This window comes from Lissotriton vulgaris, chromosome 12, assembly GCF_964263255.1.
Source record: "Lissotriton vulgaris chromosome 12, aLisVul1.2, whole genome shotgun sequence".
NCBI lineage: Eukaryota > Metazoa > Chordata > Amphibia > Caudata > Salamandridae > Lissotriton > Lissotriton vulgaris.
The window spans coordinates 62,895,516-62,918,875 of NC_141700.1; the positions used below are offsets into that span (position 1 = coordinate 62,895,516).

The 23,360-nt window shown below is 45.3% G+C and overlaps 1 protein-coding gene across 2 annotated transcripts in view; it reads left to right on the forward strand.

The window, feature by feature from the left end:
• Nucleotides 1-23,360, forward strand: part of TBXA2R (thromboxane A2 receptor) — a 222,278-nt gene that overhangs the window by 182,470 nt on the left and 16,448 nt on the right. For both annotated transcript variants that reach the window (XM_086947115.1, XM_086947114.1), the window contains exon 2: nucleotides 17,989-19,042. In XM_086947115.1, coding sequence (XP_086803241.1) covers nucleotides 18,191-19,042 — 852 coding nt within the window. In that variant the 5' untranslated portion in view covers nucleotides 17,989-18,190. The remainder of the gene's footprint in view (nucleotides 1-17,988; nucleotides 19,043-23,360) is intronic.

Below are 23,360 nucleotides of genomic sequence, written 5' to 3' on the forward strand. Positions count from 1 at the left end.
AAGATATCTCTACTCTCCACGGCAATCGGGATGCTGAAGAAAGCATTCTTCAAGTCAATCACCATAAACCATGTGGCTGTAGCCGGGATCAAAGTCAACAAAGCGGTGATATCAGGTACAACAGGAAATTGCGGGACAACGATCTTATTCACCTCGCGAAGATCGATCACAAACCTATATACAGGAGGCTGTGAAGAATCTGTCCTCTTCAGAACAGGCAAAACAGGACTATTGCACACATTACCTCTCGTTTCCTCGATCACACCCTTTTCAATCAGATCATAGATGATCGCCAAAAGTGCTCGCTCACCATCACTCGAAATACGATACTGAGGAATACGTGGTAACTTAGCATTCGCTTTGAGTGTCACAGCATATGGCGGAATCTCTAAAAGGCCTACATCGTTCGGACCAGTAGCCCAAAGAGAATCAGGGAGGGAAGACTATTCAGGTGGAAGTCGAACTTTAGATATATACATCGGAGAGATCACTCTCTCACCCAATGTAAGATGTACTCCTGACGGAGAACAATATAGCGTCGCATACAATCTCTTTAACAAATCCAATCCCAACAAGTTCTCACCACAACCGGTAGTCAAAATGAGGGGTGCTTCAAATCTACGAGGTCCAACAGAAAGAGGCAACGGAGAAGAAATCGGATTCGTAACCGGGGCGCCAGTAAAACCTACTGAAACATTCTCAAAGCCAGAAAAAGGTGCGCCAGGGAGTTTAGAGTGCATAATAGAACTCTTCGCAGCACCAGTATCCAACAGAAAAGGCTCTGACACACCTGATGCAATCACTTCAACATATGGTCCACTCTGATCTACTGGAATTGAAACAACTCCCTCTCTTTGTCTATGGCTGTCCTAGCAATCATTACCATCTACTTCCTCACCTTCAACATAGTAATCGTCCGTATAGTACTGAGCTGTCCTACCAGACGCACCATTCTGCTGATCAAAGCTATTCATAGAATTCTGTGGAGGCAAAGAACGCGCGTTCTGACCACGACCTCTACCTCTAGGCGCTTATGAGCACCTCGACCTCTCACACCAGAAGCACCATTTGTGCGCTGTAACAAAACCGGACAACTACTCTTGAAATGGCCCTCTTCTTTGCAATACGGACACTGATAAGGCCCATACGGAAAACGTTGTTGAGAAGACTCGTTCCTTTGCGAGTTTCTCGAATATCGCTGATTCTGCTGATAATCGCATTGATTATTAGTACGTGGTGGATAAGCTTGTTGTAGAAAAACTTTAGTCTTCAATTCCTTAGTCTTCTTATCCGCTTTCTCTATCTCATCCTTGTGCCTATTTTCATAGTACTGGGCAGTAGCTAAAATCTGCGCTGACGTGGAAACAGCCCAAGCACTCTCAGAATCCTTCAACTTATTGCACAATTCGGGAAGTAAATGATGTACGATTTTGTCGATGAACAATCTCTGGCCACCCTCGGTAGCCATGTCCTGACCACTGTGGTCTACAAAGGTCTCTTCAAATCGCGTGACAAAGTCGGACACAGTTTCATCTTTCTTCTGCTTGCACGCAGACAACTTGTCCCAATTGACACGCACTTCAGGCATCAAAGTCTCCATATAAGTAATAATTTTACCAGGAAGTTCAGTAATCAAATCCTCAGGCTTAGCGCCACCTACTTGTCTATTATCGGCATCTCTAAGATTAACCCATGTCTTACCTAATTCATCCGCATGATCCGTATGACGAATCTTACTCCAAATAGGCTGTGGAACAACATTCCCAAACAACATGTCTATATCTGCCAGATTCATGATACATGAACCCACAGTCTGAGTTAACTCCTTATAATACCCTGCTGGATTTTTGCGCGGATCAGGCAAAGACTTCTTAATGGCTAAAACTTGGGTAAAAAAGGGAAACAAGATCATTAGTCAAGGCAGTCTGGGAACAACAGATGGGAGGAGGAGGTTAAAATGGTCAATGGTGTCTGCGGATATCCTTTATAAAAATATTGCTGAAAGGTGTGCAGAGGTTATTAAAGTTTGTACGAATGAGGGGGGTGACCCCAGGCTAGTGTTAGAGGCCTATCAAATGTGTCGGAGAAGGTGTCAGCGCTTCTTTCTGTCCCCAACAAAAACCAGGTTAAAATAAGCCCGAGATGGTTTAGTCATGACTGCACTAAAGCTGCTCGCAAATTGAGGCTTGCATTGTCAGCTTCACCAATGAATCGGGAGGACGTAAAATTATGCAGAAAAGAATATAAGGCTATTACTGTCGCCCGCAAGGAGCTCCTAAGGAAGGAGGCCTGGGAGGAACTACTCGATCCTTCCACCCTGAACAGCAGCACCAAGTTCTGGGCACTGGTTAAAAAACCTTTTTTGACCGAGGACCCAGGAGATGGACTTGTTTGCTGCATAACGAAAGAGGAATGGGAAAGTCATTTTAAAAGCCTGCACTATTCGGAGGTTGTTATAACTAGGGCTGCTGCTCCCCATGCTAGGGGCAGCGCTATTATATTTGACAAAAGTGAGGTCCTGGTTGCCATCATGGGTCTTACCGCAAATAAAGCACCTGGTCCTGACAGAATACCACCGGATCTTTATAAATCTGATCCAGCTTTCTGGGCTCCAATTCTGGTTGCTGTATTTAATTCTGCGGCCATAGTGGGCTGTCCGGGAACGTGGGGATTATCAACCATAGTCCCTGTCTTCAAGAAGGGAGATAGGGGAAGTGCTCTTTGTTACCGACCAATATCCCTAATTGACTCAATGGTTAGGATTATGGGGAGAGTTCTACTTCAACGCTTAGTAAGCTGGTCGATTGAAAATAATATCATGTCGACTTCCCAATACGGCTTTTGTGAAGGCCACTCTACCATAACCCAGTGCCTTAACCTGTTTCTTATTCTGAATAAATATACTGTCGTACAGAAAGGAGTAATACACCTTGCCTTCATGGATCTGTCCTCCGCCTTCGACTGTGTTAACAGGGGGAGGCTGTGGCAGACCATGAGGGATAAAGGTGTTGATAGGGGGATTGTGGATTTCCTTGCGGATTTGCATAATGACACAAGAGCCAATGTGAGGTTCTCATCGAATGGGGAAACCACAGGTAATTTCAGTATTAATAAAGGAGTACGTCAGGGGTGTATCCTGGCCCCATTTCTTTTCAATTTTTATATAAATGATTTAGAGGCTGAATTGCAAGAGGTAAAATCAGATTGTCCTAGAGCTGGTGCGAGGGGTATTCCTTTACTTTTATACGCAGACGATGCAGTTTTAATTTCACGAACAGAAAAGGGTCTCCAGGCACTTTTGAATGCTTTTTTAATAACTTTATGTCTGATAGGGACCTTATGGTCAACAATTCTAAATCCTACATAATGCATGTTGGCCGTCAACCAAAAAAGAAGTTCTTTTTTAAATTAAATGATGTCTTGATCCCCGTCACCCACACGTTCTCATATTTGGGTGTCTTATTTGATACGAAGCTTAGTTGGGCTCCACATATGGCCAGGAAGAAGGGTGAAATGACCAGAGTAAATGCCTCCATCTTCAATTTTGCCAGTAAACTGGGGAAAAAGCCAAATGTGGCCATGATGAAATTATATAATGCTAAATCCATAGCCACCGCAGTCTACTGTAGCAAGATATAGGGCTACACAAATGGCGAACAACTACAAATAGTTGAAAATAACTTCTTAAAGCGTTTGTTGTGTGTCCCAGGAAGTACACCGAATTTAGCTGTACATGAAGAGCTTGGCTGCCAGTATATATCCGACATTGTTGGATTGAAACCACTGTTATGCTGGGTAAAATTATAGTTAAGTCAGGAAATTCCTTTAACCCACCAGATAGTGGAAGATCTTGTATCACTTGATCATGCTATGTGTGTACCTTGGCTCAAATATTTGAAGTCCCAATTTTTGAAGCTTGGTCGCCTGAACGTGTTTGAAAACCCGAGGGATATAGTCAAGGGTGATGTTGCAGCAATTAAGAGAGCCTTTTTTATGGATCGTAGTGCCCTAAGAGATGAAGTTGAGCTTCTGAAACCTAATGTTAGAAAGTATATCATGTTAAGAACCTGTGATACTATGGAAATGTACCTAACATGCTCCTTTACCTCTCATGATAAATTTTTGCTGACCCGGTTCAGGTTCAACATCTTTCATCAAATTTTAATTAGACCAAAGTCGGACATTTTTAAGAAACCAGCAGCTCCCTGTGGCTGTGACGGGAAGTCTCCACAGGATATGCTGCATTTTATATTTTTATGTACATTTTATGAATACCCTCGTAGGCGGTATTTTGTCACTCTTTTAAAGAAATTACATTTTAAACAAATTAGACCCGCCCTTATATATTTACAGCTGTTGCATTCTGACTGCGTCCTCCAGGTGTTAGAATTTTTAAAATTAACTGTGAGAATAAGAAAATGCCTAGATGAGTAACTGTGAATTACAGCCCGAAGCACTATTGCACTTTCTCTGTATATGGGCACTACTTGCACTTTCCCTGCACTGATTTGGTCTACTCACTTTTTTAAGAAACATATGTGTTGTATGTATTAAATATTGACTTTGTAACTCTGTGATGTTTTTAAAATGAAATGTATAATGTCTTGTACTTTTATGGATTGCAATATATCCGAAATAAAGTCAATTTGAATTTGAATTTGTCTATATCTGCCAGATTCATGATACATGAACCCACAGTCTGAGTTAACTCCTTATAATACCCTGCTGGATTTTTGCGCGGATCAGGCAAAGACTTCTTAATAGCTAAAACTTCAACACGCTTCCAAGAAACATGTACCCAAACACGTTGAAAGTATGGCAGAATGGCTGGATTAGCAGCTGCATCGCCAGGTCTCCAAACTGGAGGAACCTCACGCATCGGATACTGACGCGCCTTTCTCCTAACTGACGAATCAGGCTCAAACAGTCGCTCAGAAGGAGTTGCACTCCGGAACTACAACAACGTCGCAACTGCTTTCTCAATCTCAAGAAGACCCACAATGGTCCCTTTCGCAAACTCGGAACGTATTCGGTACAACTCAGAAGGAGCTTGTCCTACTTCATCTACCCATTGTTCAAAAAGGAACGCACACATCGTATCAAAGACATACCGTTGCTTTGGTGCTTCCCATTGATGGAAAACATCCATAATACCCTCAAGGTCATACTGCGTAGTATTCGTAACCCATTTAAACGCCATGTGATCCAACACTGTTCGTTCATTAGCATCAGGCAACTGACTACGCGATTGTCTACGCTCAACAACAGGAGACATACCAAATGATCCCAACAGAGGAGAAAAGATACTAGTAACTGCAGCAGTCATTCTTTGTCTAGCAGAAGGAGAAGGTGAAAGAATAAGAGAAGACGGAACAATATGAGAAGAATCCAAAGTCGGAACAGAAGGAGTAGACAAAACAGGCGTAGGAGTAGCATACGAAGGAGGAGGCAAAGTCGGCGGCCCTTGAGAAGGCTGCACCAAAGGAATAGTAGCCAACGGAAAAGGAGCTGGCTGTGGAGGAATCGCAGGTGGCAAAGCAACCGGAGGTTGCGCAACTACAACTGGTGGCGGTGGTGCCGTAGCATTCTGTGCATAAGGGGGTGGCGAACTCAATAGATGCGACATTAAAGCATCTTTTGCAAGATCATTCTTTTCTTCCTGCTCTTTAGGTGGCAGAGCTGGGTAGCACTTATCCACCACTAACTTCCTGATCCTAAGCATCTGTTTGCTCTCTTGCTCTTCCTCATTATCCCTAAACTGTATAGCAGCTTGCACCATTGACAAACCTCGTTCTCGTTTATTCTTCTTCGCTAATTTAATTTCTTTCTGTTTGGCTTCTTTGCGCCATATGCGGAAAGAGACAAACATTGCCGGCCGGGCTTTCTTCTTGAACAGTTTCACTTCGAGATTTTCTAAAATCTCTGTTTCAAAGCTACCATAACGGGGCCGCTGTAGGACACCGTCTTTTCTCGTGTATTTAACCCAGATATCATTATAACCAATGGGGCCCACACCATGTTTTACATAGAGCTCATAGGTCGGAGTTCCAATCGGAGGAACCGGACACGAATCCTCCAATCGGGAATCCCTCGTACAACCAAAACCAAATATCTTTCCAAGTCTGCTAAGACCAGGCATCTTCGCTCACTAGTCTAGCTTCAAACTTCAAGGGAAATCTCAAAACGATAGTCTCGTGAATACACGAGTCCCTCGGCTTTGGGGCCTGCAGATACCAAATCAAAGCTATCCTCGAAGGGATACCAAAACAAACTAAGGACTGGGAGACGCTCCACTCATACTTAACTGAAATGTCGATGGCGTCACCAGAAGACCCATCTATCGTCTCGCTATACAAATCGTCTATGGCTCCAAGACAGGGCGACAGTCAGGGCAGCAGTCCTTCGTAGCCGTCGGAAGGCGGGGAACCTCGCAGCAAAGACTTTCGGACCACGACGACATACAGGGGTCGATGAAGTGGCAGGCCTTCCTCCAGAATTTCCACGCGAAGCTCCTCACGATCTTCGGGCTTGGACCGGTACCGCTGAAGTCGCCCCACATTGGGCGCCAACTGAAGAACCAGGTTTTAGAACCCAGCAGCGCCAGGGAAAACACTCGAAGTCTTCGGATTCCCCTGCCTCGGCAAACAGAGACACGGGACAATTCTCGATGACGTCAAAGACCAAAGTTTATTGGCTGCAACCAGGAACAGAGATCTACGAAGCACAACACAGGTGGTTCGCTAGAGACTGCACAATTTTAATGAGCGGAGCATGGTCTTTTATGCCAAAAATCACATTCTAAAGTAGCATCGATTACATACAAACTGACCAATCACAGTGTGACATTTCAAAAGTAGCGCATGACGACAATCCCATTTTCCGTTGTCCAGCCCACCAGAAATGACCAAGCACATTCCAATATCCTGTTGAATCAGGCCGGACAAACCCATCATAAAACCTCAACCCAAATCAGTGATTATGTTGTAAAGGAAGAAGCAGAAACAGATGAGAGGCAAGATAGAAAGTTGGGTGCAGTGTACCATAAACTCAGCAATGTCCTGCTCTTTGATCTTTATCTGACCAGCTGCTTAACAAGGAACTGGCTCAGCGAGGTCAGCCTCGGGCAAGGGAGTCAGTTCGGCCAGGTCATTCATGAGTCAGCTAAGGTGTACGTGTCCCAAGGACTCGCTCGGCCGTAGTCATCGACCTATGTGAGGGCAACCACACAAAATGGCTGCCGTACACAAAATGGAACCCGAGGGTTCTAACGAAATCCCTGAATACGAAGTGTTCTCATTGATCGATTAAGACGAAAACACTTGTACACACCGCACTGGTGATTTGCGGTCCGCTGACACCAAAATCGTCTATTTCCGATGATCTTTATTGAACGGGTTCGGAACCACCGAACCACGGACCCTCGAACTACGGAACTACAACTCCCTTGCATGGCAGCCATTCTTTCTTAAACGTCTTTACCATGCCCTATTCCCATGGGCAACTGTTGTCTTGCAGTAGCCTCCATGCAGTGGTGGTAACGTCAACACCGCGATTCAGGTGAAGGGCCACAGTGCCCCAGGTGTGTTTGTTGGTGATGCTCATACCATGGATCTCAGATTGAAGCAGTTGTCCATGCAGTGCAGATTAGGAGCCCTGGCAGTGCTGAGAGGTGAGTACCCCAATGTGGTACTTCTGAGCAGTGCTGGTCTTGTCTGTGTAGTGCAGCAGTGGGCGTGGTAGATACTAAGTAGTGCTGTGGAGAAGCATCAGTGTGGTGCCAATGCCTATGCATTGGTGAGTCCAAATGGAGTGCTGGTCATAGTGCCAATATCGGCAACACTCCCCATCCCCCCACAGCAATATCCTGGAGAAATAAACAGACAAGACACCTTTTTTGGGAGAAAATTGCTGCAGGTTTATTTGCATAACAAATATGCCAACATGGTGGGTTATCTCACGGGCGATCCCAGGGCAGGCAGCCCTTTGCCGCCTGCCCACCTGATGAGCCAAATTGCACCGTGGCCATAGCCAATCGGTGTTTGCCAGATTTGGGTGAGGGCAAAACCCCTCCCATTGGTGGACCGCCAGACCACCCCCTTGCTCACACCCCAGAGGGGGGCGGAGCCTTCCAGGCAACCTCTGGTTGCTCAGGTTCACAACTGCCCGTAGGACTAACGGGGCGCCGTCGCTCCTCCAGGGTCCAACGCGAGGACCTCCCTGGGGATATTTGGCCTGTGCACCCTTGTTGTGCAGTGAGTATGCCCAAGCAGTGCTGCAAAATAGAGGGGAGTGTCCAAGCAGCGCTGACGGCAGCGGTGGCAGTGTGCATGCAGTGCTCATACGAGTTTTGACAGTGTCTTTGCAGTGCTGCTGAGAAGCATCAGCAGTGTTCCTGCACTGCCTTTCAGAGTGGCGAGAGTGTTATTGAAGTGCTGCTGAGGAGTGGCAGTGGTGTTTATGCAGTGGTTCGGTGCCCAGCATGCATGCATTGCTGCACAAGAGCGGCTTTAGTCGCCGTGCACTGCTCGTAAGATTGTTGGAAGTATCTATGCAGTACTGCATAGGAGTGGCGGTATTTTCACTGCAATGCTCCCAAGAATGTGGGAGTGCCAACGTAGTGCTGCAGATAAGTGGTAGTTAGGACTACACAGTGCTCATAAGACTAATGGGAGGGTCCATTAAGTGCTGCATTAAGTGCTGCAGAGGAGTGGTGGTTGTATTTTATCGCAATAGGCATTTTTATAGTGCTTCCCTACCTCTTGCAGAGGCCCCAAAGCACTGCCCTGTTGGTCTATGATTACTCCATATGCTGTGCATGAGTGGGAGAAGGAAGGACCACTCAGTAATGTTGTGTGTGAGCAGTGGTTAGTTTGTAAACAAAATAAGTGCTGGGGCTCTCATCAGGAGTCAGCGTGCACCAGCCCATTTCTCCTGTTAGTGCCGCCTAAAACAGAACCAATTACTAACCATGAAAGCGTGGGAAATGATGTGGCGTAATGGCCAGAGCTGCCGACTTCAGAGCTGGGGAATCAGGTTTGAGTCTTGGCTTCGGCTGTGATTCTGGGCAAGTCACTTAATCTCTCCGCACCTATCATAAATGAATGTGTCCTTAACTGGTGCTCATGAAAAGCACCAGTGTTGATGATAAAGTGCCGGTGCTGAGCATAGGTAACCACCGGCTCAAATTAAGCACTGTGCGTGAGGCTTGGAGAGTGCGCTCCAGGCTTGGAAGAGTGGCATCTTACACACTGAGAAGCAAGCAAAGGAGAGGTCAATGGCTGTTTCTTCTGCTGCCTACAGAAACCTTACAACCTTTTAAATGGAGAGTCAGTGCGGCACAATCTTGGGAAAATTCAGGAGATTCCTGCTCTCCTGCATTGCAGAGGGTTGTGGATAATCATTTTTAGGTCTGGCTTGACAGTGCAGCTGTCTACAACCCCATAGCTAAAAATTACTTTAAATAGAAGCAGAGTGACTTTGGCTCAACCAGAGGCATATTTCTGTCTCACTTCATGTTATTGGCTGGTTGCTGTATCAATCCTACTTCTATGGAGTGCTTTCATTATACTCCTCAAGGGACTATTTTAAAAATTCAGACATACACTACATCGCCACCAGTTACATTCTTTACCCCACATATGCATTGTATATATAAATCAATCATTTTTGTTTGTATTCTCGCTGCAGCAGGCATTTTTAAATGTCTAAATGAGGTCTCAGCATGCAAGCCAGCCCCTTTGGCTTTGCCAGTGCTTGTTCGCTTTGGAAGCATATTCCACAGTTTTCATGTCTGTACTGAGAAGGAACGTCATCTGTTCAGTCTTTGTGTAATGGGGACTTTTCAGGAGTGGAGCAATTCTCTATTTGAGGTTTTTTTGGGCTGCCCAGTCTGAGTTTGGATTGCAGGGAGGCGGGTCTTGTCCCATGGACCACGGGCGCGCAAAGCAGATGCCTCTGAGGGGCGTTCTTCTTGCATGTGCTAACCAATGTAGAGCTTTGTTAAATAGCTCAAGTTAAAGTCACCCCATCTACTCAGGCTCACTGCTAGCCTGTCTGAGGCACTCTGAATTTGTTAAAGTTGCCAAGAAATTGTGTAAAGAGAGAGACGCAGCGCTCTTTGGCATAAACTAAGCTTGACAGCACTAGAGTTTTAAATCTCTGTATCAAGTTAGAGAGGCCCAATTAAGGGAAGGTATGTCCCAGCAATCGTAGTGTGTAAATGAGTTTCTTGTCACTCTATTGACCAGGTTTTTCGTGTGGGTTTGAAATCCAGTCAAAGTGGTTGCGCGTAGTGCTTAATTTGTAAAAACAGTTAAGCAGCGGGCCCAAATTATTACTCACTGGTCCACTACAGCTGGCACAATCCACGCCAAATTAAACTGCAGGTTTAAGTTCAAGTTTTTTTGTTTTTTGAAAGTTACACTAAATAGTTTATTGCTTCCCTAATAAGCGTTGCTTAAAAATGCACACACAATGCCACCATGTGGTGGTTTCTCATAAATATGTAGCGGTGTTTACAAATAAGTGTTGGTGCTGAGCACCAGAAAACACCCGCACAAATTAAGCACCGAATGTATCAACATCCGCAAAAGAGTTTTCCGTCCAAGAGGAGTTAAGCTTGATATGCTTCTTTAGCATCCATTGTTCCAACAGCAGTAGACTTGTGTCGAGTCTTTGATGGTCTTTCCAGTTTTAAGGTGATCTGAGTGTTATCCGCAGAGTTGTATCAAGCGAGCTTGGAGGAGCTCATAAGATCTGGAAGAGGAAATAAGTACCTACTGAACAGGAGGTGGACGTTGTGAAATACCTACCTTACAGGTGAAACCGGTCCCAGGATGCTTGTTTCCGGTCCAAGGAAGACCTAGCTTGGCAGTTCGGGCTGGACTGTTCCCATGAGGCACAGGGTCAAGACTGATTTGCATATAGCTGGGTCTGAATTGAGGTGACGAAGTGAGTTAAAGAATGATGATGGATTCAACCCAGATCTGTGACAGGGGGTGAGTGACTGAAAAGTTTCAGCGCTCCGTCCATCAACTCCTTGTGTTTGAACAGGGCAGAGGAGAACGGTGATGGGGTGTAATGTGATTATTGGGGATCTGTCATCCTGGTAGGGTTTTTTGAGGTGAAGGACTGGGTCGTGTATCTCTTTGTCCTATGGTGCTTGGGCTGTGGTTGGTGATTTGTAGTGTCAAACGCCGGTGACAGGTCAGGTAGGAGAAGTGCAGAGATGCATTTGCGTCAACACAGTTCTCGAGGTCCTCCTAGTTGGAGATAACGCTGAGTCAGTTCTTCTCCCTGTTCTGGCGCGGTCTCGCTGGTTGAAAGTAGTTTATTTTGTTTGGCTAAGCCTGAGATTCTACGAGGCTGGCTTCGAAAATGTTTGGGGGCCGGAATTTGCTGGGAGCATACCAAGTTTATATCTTTGATTTGACCATTGGGTTCTTTTTCTGGTAGCTGGTTGAAAGAGCAGGGGTTAGGTTGTGTGGTGAGATGGGTTTAGTGAGGCTGGGAGTGGGTGAGTTGTTGTGCTTGCTTTTGAGAGAACCTGAGGTTCAAGGTTACCAGCTCTTTTGATGAATTGCAGGCTGGGTTACAGATTTCAGTGACAATTTTGAAGACTTTTTCTGTTAGGCAAGTAGCATGAGCAATTGGTTGAGAATAAGTTGATTATAGTGTTTTTATGTACGTTTTTTGCATTCGGTGTTGCATTTGAAGCTGCTTTTTTACGCTGAGGTTGTGTGTTTTCTCCATTGCACAATCGAGAAGTGTTTTTGTTGTCCATGCACTGTTCATCTGTATGTCTGTGGTCTCCATGCATGTAGCTGCTACTTTGTCTGATGCCAGATGGAGCTACCTGGTTTAGCTATAGGGGAGATGGGCCGTGGATTCCCTCCTTGGTCGTCACCTACCCAGTCGGTCTTTAGACAGACTTCCTCTCGTCTCTACGGTTGTCTCTTTCCTTATCCTCACTTTCTCACCTCCCCTGCCACCCACTACTTTTCTCTCTCCTTTCTCTCCTCTCCTAATGTGTTGCTGATTGTTTGATGTAATGTGTAATTGTTGATTTTTTTCTGTTATATTGCTGAACCACATTGTTGCACTTCCTTTGTCTCTCCTGTCTTCTCCTCCGCATCCTCCCTCTATTTATGTCTCTCCTTCTCTCCTCTCTGAATGTTTTGAGACTGAACTATTTTGTCCGATGCCCGATGGAGCTTCCTGGTGTAGCTGTAGGGGAGATGGGCCGTGGATTCCCTCCTTGGTCGTCACCTACCCAGTCGGTCTTTAGACAGACTTCCTCTCGTCTCTACGGTTGTCTCTTTCCTTATCCTCACTTTCTCACCTCCCCTACCCCCACTTCTTTTCTCTCTCCTTTCTCTCCTCTCCTAATGTGTTGCTGATTGTTTGATGTAATGTGTAATTGTTGATTTTTTTCTGTTATATTGCTGAACCACATTGTTGCACTTCCTCTGTCTCTCCTGTCGTCTCCTCCCGCATCCTGCCTCTATTTATGTCTCTCCTTCTCTCCTCTCTCAATGTTTTGAGACTGAACTATTTTGTCCGATGCCCGATGGAGCTTCCTGGTTTAGCTATAGGGGAGATGGGCCGTGGATTCCCTCCTTGGTCGTCACCTACCCAGTCGGTCTATAGAGAGACTTCCTTTCGTCTCTCCCTGTAGTCTCGTCCCTTATCCTCCCTTTTTCACCTCCCCTGCCCCCTCCACTACCCTTCTCTCTCCTTTTTCTCCTGTCCTAATTGTATTGCCTATTTTTTTATGTATTGTGTAATTGTTGAACTTTTTCTGTTTACATTGTTGATTCTCATGTAAAGCGCTCTGATACCTTCGGGTCTAGCCAGCGCTATATAAAACTCTTTAAATAAAATAAATAAATAGTTTGCATGCACTGTTCATCTGTGCCTGTGGCCTCCATGCACTGCAGCTTCAGAGCAGGGACTGGTTCACACGCAATGTCCATCTGTGTGTCTGCAGTCTCCAAGCACTGCAGCGGCAGAGCAGTGACTTTAGTACACATGCACTGTTTATAAGTGAGCCAGATGTGTGCTTGCAGTATTGCAGAGGACTGCCTTTAATGCCCTTGCACTGTTGAATGGTTGGCTGAAGTGTCCACGTGGTGCTGATTGCAGTGGCAGCAGGGCCTTTGCAGTGCAACTGCACAGGAGCGACTTTAATGCACATCCAGTGAACACAGGCGGTCCTGTTGTGAACATGCAGCGTTGAAGATGAATGGCTTCAGTGCCCTGCAGTGTTCCTATGTGTGTCTGAAGACTCCATGTAGTTCTGATTGGAGGGGCAGCAGGTCCTGTGCAGTGCTGCATGCTGTGACTGCCCCTGCAGTGCAGCAGAGAAGCGCTGTTAATGTTCTTGCAGGAAGGTGCCGTGGCGTGCTGATTTATCTGCAGTGTTGCAGACAAGCTCTCTTTCTTTTGCTCTAGTATTGTAAAGAAGTGCTGATACTGTCACGTAGTGCTTAGAAGGCGTGCTAGGAAACAAAAAGGGTCTTGGCTCCTAAGCTCAGCAAGGCTGAGCCAATGTAAACTATTACAAAACAACACACTTGCCAGTGCTGAGGAATTGATTTACACAAACTATTGAAATGGTGTACATGACAATAACATGGACACTAGCTTTATAAATTGCAACTTTTTAATTATTCTTTTTTATCTTGTATCTATTCAGTTATGCATCTTTTTTGCATGGGAATACAAAACATTCTATGTACATATATTTACACACAACCATGAAATACAAATAAACAAATAATACGGTATGTACAATGGGTTCACAACTTACATGCAACACATTCGTGGCCGTCCATTCATGCAAAACAAACAAACATACAAACTGGTCCCAGTGTCAAAATAAACTTTTTGTTCAATGAATGAATTGTCTGTTCTTTGCTTTATCTAGCATTCGATTGTACAAATTGTAAAACAAGCAAAAAAAGTGTTTCTACTAATTCATCAAAATTATTTCAACTCAATCAGGGGGATGACCCGGGACCTGGTCGGTCGACGCGTTTCCAACCCTGTAGCTGGCAGGGTTCTCCTCAGGACCAAATTACAACTACAAAAAGAAAGGAAACAATCGTAACTACGATGATCCTGAGAGCTCAACACCTCCTTCGCAACCTAACCGCTATCAGCCTACCTTTAGAGTTGGGTCGTGGCTCCAACAGAAAGTAGTATTCCAAACAGTGTAAAGAGTGCCTTGGGGTGGGTGGAACTGAAATAAGTGAAAGAAAACGAACAGTGAATGTGCTGCCTTTGAAAACATACATGCTCATCATGCTCTGTTTCACTCGTTTTGCGTGTAGATGCGCTTACCTGCGCTATTAAATAATGGGAGGATTCCAAGGGTCTGGTTCCTACAATGCTATGTTGTTTCTGCGAAAATAATTGGAGAGCGTGTATTAACGCTACCCTTCCGGCATTTCCTAATGTCTAAGGATGTACCTGTGTATTCGGATGGTGTGCTCCTTACCGATAGTGGAGCTCCGCATCCATTCTCCAAATCAAAACGCTTCTTGGCTGACGGGGAGGCTTCCTCCGTGCGCGCGGCTCTAAATCAATTGGCGTGTGTCTGCTAATAAACGAGAAAGGAAGCGTGTGTCAGCGCTTACCATTCAACGTTTCGTTCTGCGAAGAGAACCTGTCTGGTGCCTATTTTTACCTTTAGTCATGCTCCGTGTTAGTTGTCAACGTGGACCGCTTATGGCGCTGCTCGCTCCAGCCCTTTCGGTCTGTTGTGGCTGGGGGTGCAAACTCTCTCTTCCTGTTTGTGGGAGTGGCTACAGGTGAAAGGATTGTGGGGGATGTAGTCCATACTGCAAAAAATTGACAAACTTACGTAGTGGGTTTGTAAATTTCTGACATTTCATTGAGTCCAGTTACTGCGGTGTTGAACTTCATTATAAGCATGGCCTCCCTCTGGTTTAGCCTGGCTTCAATATTACCCCCTCGCGGGTCGTTCTCAATTTTGGACAACACCGTCCACTTGAGCATGGTTTTTTCGTGTTTCTTTGCTCGCCAATGATTGACTAATGGTGCATTTTCCACTTCTCTCCGGAGTCTAGATTTGTGTTGGGTAATGCGCTGCCTGACTTCTTGGGTTGTTCTTCCTATGTATAACATAGGGCATGGACACATTACGCCATACACAACATTTCTGGTTTTACAATTAGTAAAACAGTCATGTTTCCAGTTAATGTTGTTAAAGGAGAAGACTGACTCTTCTATCGTTTCTTCGCAGCAGACACATGTTCCGCATTTGTGGTGCCCAGTCGTTGGGGGAAAACCAAATAGGCTTCTTATATTTGGACTTTTCTCAATGGGCAAAGCGGCTCTCACAACATGGTTGGCCACACTTTTGTCCTTTTTGTGTGCAAATAGGGGAGGTGTTTTGAAATCCTCGTGTAAGTCCTTTATTAAATGCCAGTTTGATAACATCAGTTTCTTCAATTGATTAGTATCCGGACAAAACGTTGATACACAGGTACATCCTTAGACATTAGGAAATGCCGGAAGGGTAGCGTTAATACACGCTCTCCAATTATTTTCGCAGAAACAACATAGCATTGTAGGAACCAGACCCTTGGAATCCTCCCATTATTTAATAGCGCAGGTAAGCGCATCTACACGCAAAACGAGTGAAACAGAGCATGATGAGCATGTATGTTTTCAAAGGCAGCACATTCACTGTTCGTTTTCTTTCACTTATTTCAGTTCCACCCACCCCAAGGCACTCTTTACACTGTTTGGAATACTACTTTCTGTTGGAGCCACGACCCAACTCTAAAGGTAGGCTGATAGCGGTTAGGTTGCGAAGGAGGTGTTGAGCTCTCAGGATCATCGTAGTTACGATTGTTTCCTTTCTTTTTGTAGTTGTAATTTGGTCCTGAGGAGAACCCTGCCAGCTACAGGGTTCGAAACGCGTCGACCGACCAGGTCCCGGGTCATCCCCCTGATTGAGTTGAAATAATTTTGATGAATTAGTAGAAAGACTTTTTTTGCTTGTTTTACAATTTGTACAATCGAATGCTAGATAAAGCAAAGAACAGACAATTCATTCATTGAACAAAAAGTTTATTTTGACACTGGGACCAGTTTGTATGTTTGTTTGTTTTGCATGAATGGACGGCCACGAATGTGTTGCATGTAAGTTGTGAACCCATTGTACATACCGTATTATTTGTTTATTTGTATTTCATGGTTGTGTGTAAATATATGTACATAGAATGTTTTGTATTCCCATGCAAAAAAGATGCATAACTGAATAGATACAAGATAAAAAAGAATAATTAAAAAGTTGCAATTTATAAAGCTAGTGTCCATGTTATTGTCATGTACACCATTTCAATAGTTTGTGTAAATCAATTCCTCAGCACTTGCAAGTGTGTTGTTTTGTAATAGAAGGCGTGCTAGCATTTCTGCCTAGAAGCGCTTGTTATTCCCCATCAATAATCACAGAGAGCCTTCGTTTCAGTCGCTGCAGTGCTGGAAAAGCCACAAAGAGTTGGTGCGGTCCTTGCTGCACTACAGAAGCTTGAGTGCCCCACAGCACTGCTTAGAAGTGCTGTTAATTTAGTAAGTTTACAGGAAGACAGTCCTAGAAATTGGTAAAACCCCTTCAATGCTCCATAGACGTATTTGCAATGTCTCAGCTGTGCAGCAGAGAAATGCTACTGCTGTCACTGCAGTACAGTAGTCGTGCACTCCTAGCAGGCATGCAGTGAATCAGAGAAGTGCCTGTTCTGTTTCTTTAGTGCAGGAGAGGTGCAGTGGTACAATCCTAGAGACATTCAGAGATGTAGAGAAGTGCTGGGACTGTCTCTGCAGTGCAGCAGAGGTGCAGTGTTGCAATGCTAGCAGGCATGCAGTGAAGCAGAGAAGTGCCAGTTCTGTTTCTGTAGTGCAGTAGAGGTGCAATGGTACAATCCTAGCAGGCATGCAGTGACGAAACGGCGTCCCGGCACGGTCAGTGGTGTTGAGCATTGTGGGGGATGTGCTATTATCTATGCATGGAAATGCTGACAGTGCCCCTTGGAGAGGTTCGTATAATAATAATGCTACTGAGACATTTGGTAATGCCCTTGCAGAGCTGTGCAGAAGCCACTGCATTGAAAACAAAGCCCTGTTTAAAACCCATGATAAGCTTACCAGATGACGGTATATCACCAAGGATTCAATGCTTGAACATGGGGTTTTATTTAAGAAACTAATGCATTCTGGGAATTGTAGTACTACTTCAGTTGATGCAATTGAATTAACACACTTGAAAACAATTATTTGTAAAAGAAAAAACGGTGTCCTTTGTGACATGGAGTTATCTGGTGGTCTAAGTGCAGATGCACCTGAAGAGAATTTGCGGTCTAGTCTCCTTGAAGGTACAGTGAGGGCGAGTGTGATTGGTTTCAGCCGGGCCCCTTTAAAAGTCACCACAGACCTTAATAAAAATGCATACATCTTCCTGCATGCTTGCCCAAGAGGTGCTAGTGTTGTGCATCACATACATACTCAGCAATGCAATGCATTGAAGTGTCATATCTTTTACCTCCAAGTAGTGCTTTAGAGGCATCCCACTCTGCTTCTGTAAAATCCCTGCAACACTGCGTTTTAGGGCTGACGCTGCCCATATCTGTACCTGCATTGCTGCCCCAGTGCCGCCTCCTGGTGCTGAAAGCAAAGGAGAGTTTCTAAATAAAAGAAACCGCAGGTATTTACAAGCTTTTTGGCCCAAAAGTGTCTGTTCCGACTGCAGCTGGCCCAGCTCCATGCCTCAAGAGCTCTGTAAATATTCCAGGCAGCAGAAAGACACAAACCCAAAAGTCTGTTATTCCAAAACTGTCCAAGGCAAGATGAAAACCAGTTTGACTGTGTTTATTGAAATTAGCGACAGGCTGACGCATGGCTGCTCTAGTAATTTCCAAGGGAAACCGCTAACAACAGGCTCTTGTTCTTTCTCTTTTTAAGGACTGAGGCTGAAATGAGCAGAAACCCTGGTTGTTCTGAAGCTGGAAGTGCCAAGCTGAGGTGCAGAAGATCTGGGGCCGCTTGGCATGAGACGACTGCCTCCGTGTGCACCTGAGGGCTACCCGTGAAGACCACCATGGTATTTCCTTACACGAATATTGAAAGTTTCGCCCACTGACAGCCTTTCCTGAACGAACGAAAGATGTGCCTGGAGGATGGGGTGGGGGGCTCTTCGTGCCCCATGGTTGAGATGGAACTGTCCAATGAAACCGCGGGTCTCGAGCTGGGCTTCTGCTTCCGGTACGTCAACATGAGCATCACAGGGGGAGATAAAAAGATGATCGCCTCCCAGTGGTTCTCCACCATCTTCAGCGTCATCGGCATGTCCTCCAACCTCTTCGCCTTCTGCGTGCTGATCTCGAACAGTCGTAAGACCCACAGCCGCGCCCGGTCCTCGTTCCTCATCTTCCTCTGCGGCCTGGTGGTGACGGACTTCTGCGGTCTGCTCGTGACGGGCTGCATCGTGGCTTCCTACCACTACACCAAGTTCAACTGGACGGAGGTAGACCCTGAATGCCACCTCTGCAACTTCATGGGTTTTTCCATGGTCTTCTTCGGCCAGTGCCCTCTCATCCTTGGCGCTACCATGGCTTCGGAGCGCTTCTTTGGCATCAACCGGCCATTCTCACGCGCAAGCAACGTGTCCAAACGGCGTGCCTGGTGCGTGGTGGTCTCCGTCTGGACTTTTGCGTCCTTCTTGGGGCTGCTTCCCATTCTGGGACTGGGGAACTACACAGTGCAATACCCCAAGTCCTGGTGCTTCATCACGCTGTTGCACGACTGGAGGAACATTTCCTTCGGCCTACTCTTTGCGCTACTGGGCATCTTCTCGGTGGGCCTCTCCTTCATCCTGAACACCATCAGCGTGGTGACGCTCTGCCGCGTCTACCACGACAGCGAGTCACGTCAGCGACGCCGGGACAGCGAGGTGGAGATGATGGTGCAGCTAGTTGGCATCATGATCATCGCCAGTGTGTGCTGGCTCCCCCTTCTGGTGAGTATGGAAGCAGGCAGCCTGTAGATGCGCAGAAGAGCACGCTAGATGCGCAGGAGAGCACAGAAGATGCGCAGGATAGCACAGTAGATGCGCAGAAGAGCAAATAAAGGTCTAAAGGCGACAGACAAAATACACATGATGATGGACGGAATGTTGCACAATGGCAAAACATTCACCCCCAATCACAGATCTGGGTTTAATCCAACGTTATTTTGCTCACCATGCCACCCCAGTTCAGACATGACCATATGCAAATCAGTCTTGACCCTGTGCCTCATGGGAACAGTCCAGCCCGAACTGCCAAGCCATGTCTTCCCTGGACCGGAATCAAGCACCCTAGGACCGACCGGGTCTCGTGTTCACTACGCCACTGGAGTCAAGCTATCCTGGCTGAAGACGGCTGATAGCCAGAAACCGGTCCTAGGATGCTTGATTCCAGTCCAGGAAAGACATGGCTTGGTAGTTTGGGCTGGACTGTTCCCATGAGGCACAGGGTCAAGACTAATTTGCATATGGCCATGTCTGAACTGGGGTGGCGTGGTGAGCAAAGTAACGATGGATTAAATCCAGATCTGTGACTGGGGGTGAATATTTTGCCATTGTGCAACATTCCGTCCATCATCTTGTGTGTTTTGCTAAAGGCGACAGACAACAGTTAACATAGCAGGCTTTTTAGTGAATTTTTAGCTGTGTTCTAGTGAAGTTATTGAAACTTTTACATTTAACATATGTCACAATAGTATCAATAGCAGATTATTGCTTGACGAAAATATAATGGCCTAAAAATTGTTTAAATAATTATCATTTCCTGGGGTGCAGATGACCAGCCATGCAATATATTTGTGTATATATGTATGTATATATATTCACATATACTATATATACAAATACATATATACATATATATACTTACACACACATATGTATATATACACACAAACACGCACACACACACACACACACACACACATATATATATATATATATATATATATATATATATATATATATATATATATATATATATATATATATATAAATATATATTCAAAGAATCCATTGATACAACAAACAACATTGTTTGTTTATTATCTTGCTGGTGCTGTCTCTGACGCGTTTCGGACACACCCGAGATATATATATATATATATATATTTTAGGCTATGATATTTTGGTGCCATACATTTTGACAAAGAAAACATTCAAAAAGTACCACCACCTAGCTATGGCATGATGCGCCAGCCCAAGAGACATCTCTCGGTTTCCTGTTACTGAATTTATCTATAGGTTGCCGTTGCGGCTTTTGGATGTCTGCAAAGAATGCTTTTGAGAGGGGGCATGGTTAAGACATAGAGGACAAATCAGAGATGATCCTGGCAATCAGCTTTAGATGTGGGAAAAAAATTGATACTGGGATGGGGAGAATTGAAGACTGGCAGAAAAGAGAAAGAGATTAAAGGAAATTGAAAAGAGGAAATCCTAAAACAATGATGGGTGAGATAGTAAAAGAGGCAGAAAGAGATGGATGTGGTGGTAGGCGAAGCCAAGAGGATAAAGACAACAAACAAGCCCCTGGCAAGGTCAATAGGTCTGGCTTTGATCTACCAACACACATATACACAGGCATTCACAAATACAGTTTGCTTGCATTGTATGTGCAAATATTGTTCATCACATTAAAACCTGTGCTACAGTTTTTGCTGCTCCAGTGAAAAAGTAGCAAAAAAGATTGTTACCTGTGTAGATACCATAATGTGACAATCTGAATAGCGGAGTTCACTTTTCAGATTTAGAATAGTTCCTCACGTTTTCTGATGAAAACACTTCCTGGAAGGTGGCAGGATACACCTCCAGGTGATAGCTTGAGGTGAGAGAGTTGCACTCCAGTGGGTGGAGCCAATCCAAAGCCCACTTTATTCACAATTTAGAGAATTTGAAAAAATGTCATGCAGACAGCTGCACTGTCAAGTCAGACCTAACAAAGGAAAATCATGTTAAACAAATAGGCCCTTATTACTGAAAATTTTGAAAAGTCAAGCACCGATATTTGGTGTGGTTTGTCATTCACAGACGTACTATTTGGGGTGTCGTTTATAATATGTGGCAAACTGTAAAGAAATCTGGTAAAATGTGTGAAAAGTGGTTTTCAGTGGGTTTAGAGAAAAGTACTGCATTCCACGCTTATTAATACCAGAGCACAAGCCTAAAACATGTGCTAATTTTACTCCAACCTTACTGCGACTGTTCATTTCTCCTAAATTGCCATTGGGCACATAAATGCCATTAGATTCCTGAAAGTGCTTCCACCGAGGCCCTAAAAATGTCCTTCTAACTCCCTGGAGAAGTAAACTTTTTTTTGTGTTGCACCACTCAGGGCATTAGAACACAATCCCTAATATGACCCAGCTACCCCTCCGCAGAGTTACCGATACCAGGGGACAATGACAACTGTGCGGAGGGAGTCGCAGATCAGGGCCGGCTTTAGGGCTGTTGGCACCCAGTGCAACAATAATTTTTGCACCCCCAAACAATATGACCGCTCCTCGAATTCTCTCACTTCCACTGGGCAAAAGTACCCCTCATATCTCCAAACATAAGTTATTGCTAAACACAGCGCCCCCCCTTGAGGTCAGCGGCCTGTGCGGCCGCACCAGTCGCCCTGCCCTAAAGCCCGCTCTGGAGCAGAGAGAAATAACAGAGATCACAAGTGGGACTGTGGGGGCCCTTTAGAAATGATCAATTATTGGGAGAATCTGTAATTCAGTCATAATTTCCCCCCTCAGGATTTTGCCCTTATGCTCCCCCCACATTCAGTAGGCAGAGTTCCTGAGTGAGCGTTAAATGGTAGCGAGGACTTTGTAGGGTTCAGGGATGGGTAGATGTAAAGAGTAGGAAGAGGCTTTAAGGGTTCACCGAAGGGTGCATTAAAGGGTAATAAGGGGTTTTACGGGTTACAGAGGCATTGTTTTAAGGGGTAGTAAGGAGTTTTTAGGGTTCAGGGAAGAGTGAGTAGCGTTAGAGGCTATTTGAGGTTTTTTTAGAGTGCATGTAAGTGTAAGGGTAATAGGTAGTACGGTGATTTTATGGTTTAGGGATGGGTAACCTTCAGGGGTAGTAAGGGTTTTTAGAGTTCATAGATGGATAGCAATAAGCAGTACTCAAATATATTTAGGGTTCGAGGAAAAGTAGACTTATGGGGAAATGTAAGGGGTTATTTGGATTCCAGGATGGGTTATGTAAAGGGGTAGTAATGCTTTTAGGGTTGTGAAAAGAGTAGTGTTAAGGGATAGTAAGGTTTTCAGGTTGAGAGTAATCCTGGGCTTAGTTCGCGAAGTAGCGCTCCGCGTAGCTACGCAAAGTGCACTTCGTGAGCTACGCGTAGCACTACGCGAACTGCGTAGTAGCCTGTCCGCACTGTTCAAGATGCCGTTTTCAATGATTGCACAGTGCGGACAAGCATCTGGCACTGTGCAATCATTGAAAATGGCATCTTGCACAGTGCGAGCTGTAGTTTTCTACCGCTCGAGTAGATCTTTACTCGAGTGGCAGCTTTCTCAAAGCGGACTGGTAGTTTCTCATCGCGAGCGGTCGCGAGCATACGCGATCACTCGCAATGAAAAACCTGACCTCCCCGCGTTGAGAATCTCGCCTGCAGGTTTATTTTCCATGCTCGCGATCGGCAACTTGATGTTGCTGATTGCGAACAAGGTAAAAGTCTCGCTGGGATGTCATTTTGCTTGCTCGCAGTCGCCAGCTTGACGTTGAGGACCGCGAGCAAGCAAAACATGACCACTGCACTACGCTACGCGTGTTTGCACTGTGCTACTGAAGTAATCAGGGTTCCCAAGGCCTACATGCTCCGAAGATAACCCACTTACACTCAAGAACTGTTGGCACGGAAACTGTAAAAGGCAAAGAACAAGTTTATTAAGACCCCATGGGGTGGTGGTACACTCAAACAGCACCCTTCGGTAATGCAAGAGGTATCACACCGAACACCGGTGTGACCCCGATTTATATACAGTTTTGGGGCAATAAAAGATAGGCGGCACAAGTGAGAACACATTTTAGAGACATATATGGTCATGTTTTGGAACACCGCCAGCTTATTGGAGGGGGCACAACTCCGCTGGTCAGTTTGGCGCACATTCCTAAAGGCTTACTGGTCAATTGGGACTGCGCATGTGCAAGCTTGACCAGTACTAAAAATAGCCTGTTGCTGGGCAGACTGAAGTGGTCAGTGAAACGGACAATGGACTAAAGGGCACGCCGGCCACGAGGCCGCTTATGATCTAAGATGGCCGCTGCAGTATTC